Genomic DNA, 13,520 nt, shown 5'->3' with positions numbered 1-13,520 from the left:
ACTCCAGTGAATTCCGGCGTACTTCAGCGTAGCAGCGACACCTGGGGGATATCGGATGCACTACCTTAGGGAAACACCGGAAGACCCGAATCCTTGACAGAGAACCTGCCGCTGGATCGAGAATGGACCAGGTAAGTAAATCTGTCCCATTGTGAAAATGAAGTCAATGCAAGTGGAATATGTGCTGTGCCAATACAACTGGGGTGAAGGAGGAAGGCCTGTATTGAAATCAATGGCGATATGCTGCCAAGGCCAATCAGGAACTGGTAGGGGTAGAAGTAAGCCTGTTGGTTTGAAATGGGTACTTTTGTTCTGTGCACAATTAGAACATGCAAAAACATATTTACACACAATTTTAGGAATCGTAGGCCACCAGTTTGGATGTGAAGTAAAATCCAGAGCCTTAAGAGTTCCGGGGTGACCAGCAAACTTAGAATTGTGTCCCTAGGTTCAGATATTTTCTCTGTCAGCAGGCCAAACATAACTCTTTCCAGGTGGGATGTCTTTAACCTGAAGCAGAGCTACTGAGACAATTCTTGAATGTTTGATGATGTGCTAAGGGTCTTCTTCCTTGTCCATAGTCTCAAAAGTTCTGGAGAGAACATCAACATCAATGTTTTTGTCAGCAGGATGAAAATAAAGCTCAAAATCAAATATGGCAAAGAACAGTGACCATCTGGCTTGACACATTGCAGATTGTAGGTAGGTAAGATTCTAGTGGTCTGTATACATAATTAGAGGGTACATACATCCCTCCAAGATATGTCTCCACTCTTCCAGGGCTAACTTGTTGGCTAAAAGTTCATAATATCCAATGGAATAGTTTCTTTCTGCAAAGGAGAAGAACTTGGAGAAAAAGCCACAGGACAGGGATTTACCCTAACCATTCGTTTAGGAACAGAAGAGCTTCGGCATCGATGAGGCAACAATCTCCAGAAAGACTTGTAATGTGACGTCAGGATGATGAAGAACAGAGGCTGAAGTAAATTACCTTTTCAGCTCAGAAAAAGCAGATTCAGCCTCAGGAATCCAATTCTTTGCATTCACCCCCTTCTTCGTGAGAGCAGAGATGGGGCCAGTGAATGTGTAGAGAGGTTTGAGATAAATTGTCTGTAGAAGTTCTCAAGTCCTCAAAAACTTTGTATAGCAAGGAGCACTTTGTATATGCTGGAGCATTACACAGACCATAGAGCATCACCAGATACTCGTAGTGACCGTATCGAGTGTTGAATGCAGTCTTCCACTCGTCCCCTTCATGGATATGGATCAAGTTGTAGGCCCCTCAGAGATCCAACTTAGAGAAGACTTTAGCTCCACGGATCCTATCAAAGAGTTCAGAGATAAAAGACAAGGGATACTTGTTCTTGATGGTGATCTTATTCAAACTGCGTAAATCTATAAAAGGTCGAAGAGACCCATTCTTCTTTTGTACAAAGAAAAACACAGCTCCAGCTGGAGAAGAAGACATCCTTATAAAAACTCTCTTTATAGGTTCTCCTTGATATATTCAGACATGTCCAAAGTCTCTTGCATTAACAGATGATAATCCTGTCCAGGAGGAAGATCAATCGGACAGTCATATGGGAGAATGTAGTGGGAGAATCTCAGCCTCCTTTTTGTGGAAGAAATCTTCATAGGCAGCATACTGCACTAGAAGGTAGTGGCTCAGAGTTCACAGAAAGGACAGGGACTAGCGTAGGAACAAGGGGAGGCCCAGAAGAACTTGGTCCAAGGAATTGGGCAGAACAAAAAAAACAGATGCTCTCAGAGTGCATTGCCCCTATTTTCAGTGACAGGGGTTCAATGATGAACTCTCTCTGGAAAACATCTGCAATTTAGAGAGGAAAGAATACAGGCATCTCAAGGCGAGTCACAGGGAGTTTGTGCTCAAAACTCTTGAATGAAGTTGGGTACAGCTCCCACAATGAAGTTGGCTGCCATGCTCCCAGAAAGGATTATCCCATGGTAAAGCTTCTCCAGAAAGCAAGCAAACAATCAATGCCACCGCTCAGTAGGAAACAGATAAGCATGCAGCTCAAATGGATTAGATACCAGTTCAGGAATCCATGACAGGCTTTGGCACTTTCATCATAACGAGGTGGGAGTGGAAGCTGGTCAGCAGAACAGACAGAAGCTGCCAGACTGAGGAGCTGATGTGGCTGGGACCTTGGGTACTACAGGGGTTGCTGCAGAGTGTAGGTGATTAGCAATAGCCTGCATACGCTGATCCTGATTCTGGTGCAGATCATACATGTCCTCTTGCAAAGCTTGCACAGGTGTCTTGGCTTGGCCAGCAGGGTCCATGGCCTGAGCAAACTATAACAAGCAGAGGGTTGTGAAACCCCTGTGCTATATAACTGGTGTGACTTTGGGACTCACACTAAGGGCGTTAACCCTGGACCTCTCCGGTATTCAGCCTTTTACCCCTATACAGGGATCTGGAATCTTCTGTGGAGAGATCGTAATGCCTCTACCTCTTGTGGTCTCACTATAGATAGCAGCTGGCCCAGCGAGCACAGAAACACTGGTACCAAGGGGTCAGGCAAGGCGGGTAGTCAGTAAGAGTCCATTGTGTTAAGCAGAACGCACTGGTTTCAGATGACATCTTGTGTACTGTCAGCCATGTTAGATCAAGCAAACATTTTAGTTGACCTCTGTCCAGTTAAATGTCATGATTCAGCCATTTTTGTGTAACCTGTTATTTTTGTGACACTTGTTATAGATGATTGTTCTCCTCCTTATCTTGTTCTCTAGCATTGCTTATCCCTTGTTTTGGTTAGTAAGAAGCTTCTGGAGACATTGGGGCAGATTTACTTACCCGGCCATTCGCGATCCAGCGGCGCGTTCTCTGCGCTGGATTCGGGTCCGGTTGGGATTTCTTAAGGCAGTTCCTCCTGCTGCGCTGAAGTTCCCCAACACGCACTGGAATACACCGAGCCGAGCTGAAGGTAAGTGCAAGCTCCGCGACAGATTTTTGCAGCGGTTTTTCCGAATCCGTAGGGTTTTCGTTCGGCCACGCCCCCAATTTCTGTTGCCTGCATGCCAGTGCCGATGCGCCAATCCGATCGCGTGCGCCAAAATCCCGGGGCAATTCAGGGGAAATCGGCGCAAATTGAAAATATTCGGGTAAAACGCCAGGAAAACGCGAATCGGGTGCTTAGTAAATGACCCCCATTATCTGTACATTCTGAAGATAAACATGTCTGTGAACAAGGGCTATTAACTTTTTCCCAGAATGTGCTGGTGAATTCATTATGGCCAATAGCATTGCAGTATTCTATTCATGCCTCTTTGATTACTCTTCTGTCCTTTTTTGATATACGACTGTTTGTGAAATAAACTGAGAGAAGATTTTTACATGCACTAAGAGACTGAAGTGTGTCTTGGTTTATGTTAAAGTCCCAGTACCGGGACAACCATGAAAGTGTTAATTTGAAAGTCACTGTACAACAAGAAGGGCAGTTAAGCCCTAGATAAAAATCTCTAACATTATTTGGATTTGACTGGGTTGGGCATACTTTTATGGACATCTGACCATCGAGGTGAACTCCGCAGGAGTCCAGGCGGCCAGTGACCAGCACTCGTCGGGGTAAGTCATTTCTGTTTCACTGGTTGAAAGGATTGGGTAAAGTCATCTCCTTGTGTGATATTATGTACTTTGCCTTAAATGTCCATATATAACAGTATGCTCACTATAATGTGGCAAAGGATCACTTGTATGGTGACTGACAGAGACTGGACAGTGACAGATGGTCATACATTCTGTGATGTTAGCTGAAGCTGTGAGACGGGAAGTAGTAACCCTTAGATGTTAGAGTGAGAGATATTCTGTTGTGAAAGTCAAATTATCATAGTGTCTATAGTACTGTTTGACTGGTGCCATAGAGGCATAGAGCTCAATTTGTGCACATGCAGAGGAGACCCGCCCTGGCCAGGTGCGCATTCAGCTCCTTTCGGGGAGTCTGAACAACTTTGTGGATGACTGTAAGAACTAGTAGTGACTTGGTCAAGAGTCATTAAGAGAGTTGACTTGGTAAAGAGTGAAGGAGAGAGTAGTTCAGTAAAGAGAGTTGACTTGGTAAAAGAGTCAATAAGGGAGACTTGGTAAAGAGTCCTCTGTGGAACTCTGATATCTAGTTTCTTTGGGGTCGGTCACACGAGGTGTTGGATTCGCTGTAGCTGTGGAGACAAGTTTGGCATTGTTGCAGTTGTGGACATTTAAGATGGGAAGAGAACAGGGTAAATTGGAATTGAGCCAATTGCATTGCAGATAAAGGGAAAGGGGACTTGTTTTTCACATCAATGGAAAGATGCACAGACAGAAGATTGGCTTGATGTAAGTAGACAGAAGGTTGTTGAGTTAAGTAGGACTGATGGAAAAGTGCAAAGTTGATATAATAGACATAAAGGCTGGTAGTATTTTGTTGAAAAGAAAAGAAAAATAGTGAAGGTTTGAGAGTTTTGGGATGTGTCAGATGATCTGATGATTGTACAAGTGAGAAAACTTAATCAAATTTGCAAACAGACACTTAGAGCCCCTGACTTTGACGGACAGAGTGACAGGAATCCTTCAGAGTGCCCATAAAGAAAGAGACAGGCGATAAGGGACATTTCAAAGTTTTTGATGTAGAAAGAATTTGAAAAAAAGAGATTTTATTATATTTTCCTCGGGAGGGAAAGATGGCGTCTGGAATGCAGACTTCACCTCTGTATCCGGTGGTTAGAGAAGATGGCACGCCCTACCATTTTTCAGTGGTGGCCATCTTAAGACAGTTATATTCCCTTCAAGTCCCTGAAAGTTAATTGCCTATGACTCTACTCTGTGTCTTGGTTTATGTTCAAGTCCCGGTACCGGGACAACCATGAAAGGGTTAATTTGAAAGTCACTGTACAACATGAAGGGCGGTTAAGCCATAGATAAAAATCTCTAACAGTAGTGAAGGAAGGCAGCATTCAGTCAGAATCCAGGGACAGGCAGAGGGTTGTGGCAGACAGTTCAGGCTCAAGAAACAATCTGGTGTAGTAAAGCAGGGAGCGCAGATCAAATCAGAGTCAGGAGCAACTGAGGGTCATACACGGGTAGCAGACAGAAACAAACACCATACAGCAAGACTAGTAAGCTAGGAACTTTTGCTTAGGTGCGGAGAAAAGGGCATCCTGGGGTATATGGCTGGTAGTGCACGCTAGTAGACTAGGACAGCCTAGTTGGGAAACGCCCTGCTCCTTTAAGAAGGAGAGAAAGACACCGCCGCTCCCTGATGGAGCTAGAACATGGCCGGACATGGTGGCTGAAGGTATGCCTGTGACAGGGAATCCGATCAGGTATGTGTCATGTTCCATTATTATTTTTGAATGGGTGGAATATCTATGATAATTCATGTGGTCTGTGATCTGCAACAGGAAGTGAAGTGACTTCATTTGTGGCAGAAGAGGACACCCACTTAGCATGGCATGTTGTGTCACATGATGTCACTTATTTCAGGGTTTAATAGGATATATTACACAATGGGGCTCATTTACTAAAGGTCTGCGGACCGCATATGCGTCAGATATTTCTACGATTACCAATTTGTGCTGCATTTAAAAGGGGATTATGGCGCACGCGATAGGATTTTGGCACAATTGCGCCAGCTTTCATTCGACAAAAATCAGGGGGCGGGATGTCGGCCGATCCGACGGATTCGTACCGAGCGCAGGAATTAACATTTAAATTGTGTTGCAAGACAATGCACCTACATACATACGGCAAGAAGATGGTGAACTCCGTTGGATCTGATCGGGGAAGCGACACAAGCAGGAAATTGGGCGCAGGATCTTAGTGAATCGCGGCGGAGTTCAAGATCGTCGGACAACGCACAGCTCGGATCGCAATAGGACCGGGTAAGTAAATGTGCCCCAATGTATTTATACAGTACTCATTCATTGTTAGCTCAAATGAATCTTCCAAGATATTGTTGTACTGATAGATCAATAAGGAAGAAAGAACCAATTGGACAAAAAGTTATGAAAAATAAGAAGATTATAGGGGAAGAAATGTAATAGAATCGAATGGGGTGTTAGAATTTGGCAAGCAGTCATTATAGTAAAATACATTTTGGACTATTGAATGCTTAACATTAATCAGCAATTATCTCAGTGTATGACTGTATTGTTTTCAATATGAAAAATAAATCTAAAGTGCAGTAATAGGTGAGCTTTATTACCAAAGAGTTTGGAAGAGTTTTTTAGAGCAGTATATGGGAATTCAGGAAGACTAAGGCTGCATTCACACGACTGTCGGGGGCACAAGCTTACGTACATCCCCCATAGATGGCAATGGGCGCACGGAGCGATACAGTGTGGCACATGTGCACACATGTTTAGTTACGACGCAGTGCACCATGCATCGCAATGGAGAAGTGAGGAATGAACACTCCTCCTCTTCACGGCGAACATACAGGCTACAGCCCGGCGGGCATAAGTTTGTGTGAATATAGCCTACTACTGTGCTATAACTGACACCCAAACTAAAATAATACAAACTCTCAATAAAATTAGTATCTTACCGTTCCCATACAAGTATCTTCCACATCAATCCATAAAGAGTCGGCTACAACCTCCCGGTGAGATCCAGTGCTCACGGTATAATAAGCCAAAATGCGGAAGGATGGGATAAATTCTTCTGTTAACAACAGTGACATAGTAACCAGAGTCTGGCCTTTACTCCTCTCCTGTGTCCCCACCTTCATTATTCGACCTTTGTTCATGATCTGCATAAATACAACATTAGAGAGATGAATTATGCATCTAGAAATTCTTTCTTTACCTTTTTGGAGGAAATCAGTGGCATAACAAGTGATGAACGGACCAAAACTCTAATGTTCAGGTCCGTGCTAAACATTGTGAGTCCTCAAGCCTAGTTTTCAGCCAGAACTTTGGCTTCAACATTAAATCAACACTAGAAAATACTCATTAGTGATACAAAATACAAATTAAAATATATGGACCTCTACTACATATGGATTCAAATGGAGGCATTCGAAACTCTGAAAAAAGTTGGGACATGTCCTTAAGATGATCTGTTAAGTAAGACACTACTTGGATTCAAGTAATACATTGACCTGATTTTAACAACCTTAAGTTCCAGGAAGCTTTGCTAAGGGTTTTTGGTAATAGAAAAAGACCTTGGTCAGAGAAACCTCATCATAAAATGTTGGAGTAGCTGAGTAATCCTCAGCCGGGTCACTGGGGGGTTGAGCTACAAACCCACTATTGAATACTCTATAAGGGAATTTTTGGTTAAAAATAAATAATAAGGAAGCTCATTAGCCAAAAGTGTCCAGATGTTGTACGTCCATCTATTATGTGGACATCACATTGATTGTAATGAGCCGTGAGCATTAATAATCATCTTAATACTGACCAAAACTACAAATCCCGGTAGAGAAATTTCACAATAACATTTTTACATTGAAATATATCCCAATGATATAAGCCTATTTGGTCCCCTTCATGAACTTTACGTGCAGTAGAAAGATCTTAATTCTAGATCCTTATATCACAAATAAGATTTACACTTGATAAAAGACAAAAAACACACATCACTTACCACATAGTTGTAATGGGTGATCTGAGTCTGGACATCGGGGTCGGTGTTCCTGATAATGAAGTTGATAACTACATTTTCTCCTATTTTATATTCCCCTCCGGTGACACCGATATGAAGGTAGTTACCACCAGTGGGTTTGTATGGAGAGGCCACCATGGAGGCAGAAGCTTGTTGGTCCTTGGTTAATTGTTCCACTGTGGTTGACACCTAGAAGCAAATAGATGAGCCTTTTGATGCTGTATTGGAGCTTCTATCATTTAATAATCAAAAGTAACAGAAAAGATCAACATAAGTGTGATCAAAGCCTAAATGTTCATTAGTCAACTGCACAGACCCATGAGGCCACTCATTCACTCTACTAAATTGTACTCTATGGTGGCTTTTACTGCTATAGAAATATTACCTTTATATTCAACTGCTTTAGGTCTGAGGCAGTATTTATGCTCAGACGAACAGTTCCATCTTCGTGAGTTACTCCTCTTACATTTCCTGGTTCTGCTACAACAGGGACACGATGAGCTGGAGTCCCATCAGGATTAGTGACATAGACCTAAGATGGGTAAGGACATAAATTAGACTTGAAGCACCTGACCCTATCATGTGATAATGACAATACTGAACACTGGAAAATATTTGTCTAGTCTAATTAAAAGCCTTGGTAATATTATAGCATGAGGTAAGAGCATTTCCAAAAACATTCTATTTACTATTCTGTATATTCCCATATACTGCAATACTGCAAGCATATGGAGATTTTGCAGATGATGTTACAGTGTACCACTGGCACACTGTAATAGATCTCCAGAAATGACAAGCCTTGGTGTGTCACATTGACTCTGGACTGTCATGGAGACAGATCGACCCTCCCCAATGAGGTTACTGTGAGCAAGGAACTGATCCAAGATGGTGGCGCCATCTTGTATGGGTGAACATCTAAGATCAGTACCAGCACTGATCCCGTGTTAGCACTAAGTGCTAAGTGCAGGTGTTACTGCTGGGGGTGAGCCTGAATGCCAAACCCATTCTTCTGGCTGAATCACAATGTTTGAGTCTGCTCATTCCTAGTTGAGGTAAATCAAAAATGGGCAAAAAGCTTGATCTGAGGATAAGTTAGGAAGTTAAAACCAGTTCATGCCTCTGCTGAAAAGTTTTCTCAGCCTTTTTGTGGTAAAATCAGATACATCGGCTTATACTCGAGTATATACAGTAAGTTACATTTATATGTAAATCCGAACTATATATTTTCTAATAGTATTGTCGAAGATTTTTTTTTTTGTCCCAGTGACAATTGGATTTTTATATTTTTCTGCTTTAAGCCGGGTGTCAGGGATTGCCTGTACTGTCCAACATTAATATCAGACTCATGGTAAGCCGCAGCATTGAGAACATCCGCACGGAAAGATACTCGAAATAACAAACTGACATTCAAAATATGTTCCAAGCAGTGAACATTGAGGAAGAAAATGAAATTACATCTACATTAAGGGCCTTCAAAAATTTGTACTTAAAACAGGCTCTGATCGCTTGAATGTCCCCTTAGTAGATCGGAAGCAAACTCCACCAATTTGGACCTAAGACCAGATCTAATCTGGGGGAATTTTTTCGCTATCGTTTCCGCACTAATATCCATACACTCACCATGAGGTCAAATGGCATGCCAGGCTTGGAAAACTTGGAGGGTTTTTGTGTAGATGATTTTGTATGGAGACCATATTCTCTAGCTCAGATTTCATGCCTCTGCCCACCCCAGCCTGCCCCGATTTCTGCCTTTTCAATTCTCTGAAACACCCAAAGAGGCAAAAGAAGAGGTCGAGAAGGCATATTAAATATCCCAAAGTGTATTTTGGACCACACATGTGTATAAAAAACACATGTTAGAAGATGGCGCAACAGTGGATTTTCTTGGAATTTAAAATTTTTTTTTGACCTTCCCTGAGGGCACAAGCCTCATTTTTCTGTGTAAATGGAAAAATAAACTATAGAATTTCTCCAATTGTAGTTTTGAAATATGTTCATCTTAAACAATTGGGCACATTTACTTACCCGGCCGCTGGAGTTCACAGAAAATGCATTGTCCGTGTATAATGCACTGTGCCGTGATTCACTAAGATCGCCCGATATCCTGCATGTGTCACTTCCCCGCTCAGGTCCGACAGAGTTCACCATCTTTTTAGTGGTGCATCTAAGTGATTGGGCTTGCGGCACAATCAGTCGGATGGTCCGACATCCCGTCCCTCCAATTTGATTATATGGAAACCAGCACAGTTGTGCCAAAAAAGGATCGTGTGCGACACAATCCCAGCGCAGACACTTAAATACCTGTCCATGCCATGTAATTGTTGAAAAAAGTGCACAGTCCGACAAAATTGCACTCCGTGACCCTTAGTAAATGAGCCCCAATGCTTCTTCTACTCAGTGGTGCGTTCCTCGAGGGGATTTTTGGTTGTTTAAGATCTATAATATCCCCAACCATCTTACAAATGATTCTCTAATTTTCAGCAGTACAAATACTGATATCACAGTTTGTTTAGGCACAAACAGAACAGAATTTTATATTGTAATACAACATCTTTTGAACTAAAATCCTTTCACTTACCATAAGGTCAAATGGCATGCCAGGCTTGAAAAACTTGGGGGTTTTTGTATAGAGGATTTTGTATGGAGACGTCACAATATAAATATTCTCCAGTTCAGATTCTACCAAGTCGCTGCCTGGAAGAGAGACCATTGTAGAGTAATATTATTGGGGTCTTCCCTTTAAGGACAATTATTTCTTATCCACAAGATGAGGCATAAATGTCTGATCACAGGGAGCCAACTGCCAGGGTGTATGGTGTTTGACACTATATGGTGGTATTATTTAAACCATGCATGGGGTGGTAATTTGGGTTTTATGATAGTATAACATACCAACTTCTTCTTTCTAGACAAAATAAGCAAGAAGATTCTTAAGTATATTTCATCATCTGGCTCACATAAGTTCCACTAATGTTGGATTAGATATATTCTGGAGGTATGGAAGGTTGTGGAGATACAGTATTACTATCACCTACCTGAATCAGTAATAACAGTGACAGACACATATAAGGTATACTGTAACATGTCCAATTCTTCTTTAAAATAATTCACCAAGTCTTGTCTTCTCAATACAGTAAAACCTTCACCATCAGTGATCTGTATCAAAATAGAAATAACAAATACCGGGTAACATCCATGCCAAAGTCTGCAGAATGTGGATTAGGTGACATTAATTTTACTCTGTGTTTTGTATGAGTGAACAGCAGCTTAGGTTTCTGCTGTAGGTTCCTCAACACCAAGCCCTATCCAACAGGGATGATCCAGGCAACTGCTGGGGGCGGTGTCCAGGAACCTTTTTTATATAGCTGCCCAGTTCTATTAAACCTACTCGTAGCTTCCTCATAGTTACTCAACACCAAGCCCTATCCAACAGGGATGATCCAGGCAACTGCTGGGGGCGGTGTCCAGGAACCTTTTTTATATAGCTGCCCAGTTCTATTAAACCTCCTCATAGCTTTTCCAAATTTCTGTTTATTATTACTTGTGTTTACAACATCTATCACATTTACTTAATGTCTCAATAATTAGATTCTGTGCTTTGCCACCACCTTGGTTTTGACCAGTTGTGTCAGAGCCTGCTTGTTTGTCTGTGTCTATTGTTTGTCCCTCTGTATCCTTGTGGGTAAGCCTTTTGGTCTCTGGCTTCATGTTATCCGTCTGCTGCAGCATCTAGCAGCTGCCAAACGAAGTACGCTTTCCCTATCAACTTGCAGAGTCTCTCAGGGTTCTTTAGCAGGTTTCTAGAAGCTCTTTTATCAGGTATATTTATCGGTATATTTGAAGTAGACAGGGTCGTAGCCTGCAGGAACATTGCAGGGTGGGTTTGCCACTGCTTACCCAGCCTGAAAGCTTGCGCCAAGCCTGGTGGTGGTGGTGCTGCTTCTTGGACAGGTATCTGATATACAGTGGATGCATTGGTGCCTACTATAGACTTCAAGGGGGTGGCCCTGCTTAATGGAGAACTGCTTTGTATGTGCTGCCCTGAATTCATGGATAAATATCTGCCATATAGGTAAAGAGATATAATATCATTACCTCTATTCTTCTTAAGGTATTCGATAGACTGGTCTTCTCGTTGTCTCTCTTGATTCCAAAGAGAATAAAGGCCTTGCCATTTACAGGTTTACCATAGAGATAACTAGAGAGAAATAGAATAATGTTTTACCACCAGTCTCATTAGTGATGTCTCCATAGATGTCACCATAGATAAACGACATAGAAACTTCCCAGACGCATCTATTTGTAACCAAATTTTGAACCAACCCAAATCCTCCACTTACTTTGCCTCTATGTCCACCCTTAGCTCTTCATCTTTTATGTAAAAGAATTTCTTCCTTGTAGTGATTTTTATTTCAAAACTTGGTAGAACTAAAATAAATGTAAAACATGGCATGAAATTAGGAATTATAATGGTTTGCAGTACCACAAGTTACCACTGGGTGTGAAGATTATAGCTGACATATCACAAGAATATCACAGTAGAGATAGAAGAGACACTGCTAGAGGATAAGTGGCCTTGGGGGGGGGGGTCTTTGCTGCACAGAGTACAGAAGTAGGGATTGTGCTCTAATCAATGAATGTACAAGTTCAATGATAATAATAATTCAAAATGATATGGCCCTGTAGGACACTTCAACCCGTGGTATATTTTATTGTACATACTGACAACAAGATATGCACATGGGGAAGGGAGGGATAACAAGTCATTCCAAAGATAGCAGCAACAGTCATCTGTGTTTCATGGAGTCGGAAGAAGTCTTGAAATTCCAAATGGCCAACTACCTTTGGAACATCTTGTTAGTCCTTCCTCTTATATAAGCATGTTCTGTCAGTATGTATAATAAATATGCCAATGTAATGGAGGCTCTGGAAACAGACTAAATATAGAAAAAGAGACACTGTTCCTTTCCTGGTCCCCTCTACCTATTTGCCCCACTCACCCTAGATGGTAGGGGGAAAGATGTTCCCTTTCTGTGCCAAAATGCAAAACATGGAAATGAAGACAAGACAAAACAAACAAAGAAGAAAATTCACCAGATTCGCGTCACAACAAAAGGGCTAAGGAAGTACAAAATCTCAAGGCAGAAGGAAAGTCTGATTACAGGCAGAAGGTCAAGATACCAGAATATTCATCAGATTCAGGTCACAACAACAGGGCTAATGCAGTACAGAAACTCAAGGCAGAAGGGAAGTCTGATTACAGGCAGAAGGTCAAGATACCAGAATGCAGAGATTGGAGTCTAGGTCCCCAAAACGATTGGAACACAGCTCTGACATCACGATCAAACAGCAAAGGAGAGGTATGAGTGGATGGAGAGCCTGTCCGCAACAGCGTTTTTCACTGTTAATAAACAAGAGCTACATAGCAGGAGTGTGTGCTGCACATCAATCCAATTATTCGCCAAACATAAAATACTATTCACAGTATTGATTTCAGAGTGAAACTTATGGCAGAAATCAGTACATCCTCAGCTATGCATCATGGAGAGAGGATAGCACCGACACAGATGTTACAACCAGAGATTGAAGAGTCATACAGGGGTGAGCGCCAATTACTTCTTCTTAGTATAAAGACTTAGGAAAAAAGTCTTTCCACTCCCAGGATTTTATAGATTGATACTAATGATGTCCACCAAGTATTACACTGCTTGTTTTGCTTTTCGAGGGTAAAGAGAAAATTTTCCAATAACATAATAGCGAATTCTAATTTGATAATGTTTTTTTTTAAATTTAGGTATCCTGTCCTGACAAACCCTAGCAAATTCCTCCTATTTTTCTATAGGAAATAACAGCTGGCTTGCAGAAGCAGTAATTTAGGGCACCCTCCTTCTCTTCTGGTATCAACAGTATCTGC

The 13,520-nt window shown here is 41.9% G+C and overlaps 1 protein-coding gene across 1 annotated transcript in view; it reads right to left on the bottom strand.

Moving 5' to 3' along the window:
- LOC140128251 (A.superbus venom factor 1-like) overlaps window positions 1-13,520 on the bottom strand; it is a 114,757-nt gene that overhangs the window by 76,164 nt on the left and 25,073 nt on the right. Inside the window, exons 7-13 of the mRNA XM_072149810.1 lie at window positions 11,947-12,034; window positions 11,702-11,804; window positions 10,642-10,762; window positions 10,185-10,300; window positions 7,992-8,138; window positions 7,589-7,795; window positions 6,546-6,749 (exon numbers count right to left, since the gene is read on the bottom strand). Coding sequence (XP_072005911.1) covers window positions 6,546-6,749; window positions 7,589-7,795; window positions 7,992-8,138; window positions 10,185-10,300; window positions 10,642-10,762; window positions 11,702-11,804; window positions 11,947-12,034 — 986 coding nt within the window. The remainder of the gene's footprint in view (window positions 1-6,545; window positions 6,750-7,588; window positions 7,796-7,991; window positions 8,139-10,184; window positions 10,301-10,641; window positions 10,763-11,701; window positions 11,805-11,946; window positions 12,035-13,520) is intronic.

Source organism: Engystomops pustulosus, chromosome 4 (genome assembly GCF_040894005.1).
Source record: "Engystomops pustulosus chromosome 4, aEngPut4.maternal, whole genome shotgun sequence".
Lineage (NCBI taxonomy): Eukaryota > Metazoa > Chordata > Amphibia > Anura > Leptodactylidae > Engystomops > Engystomops pustulosus.
Note: the sequence above shows the minus strand (reverse complement) of the source record. Positions and strands in the feature narration are given on the sequence as shown.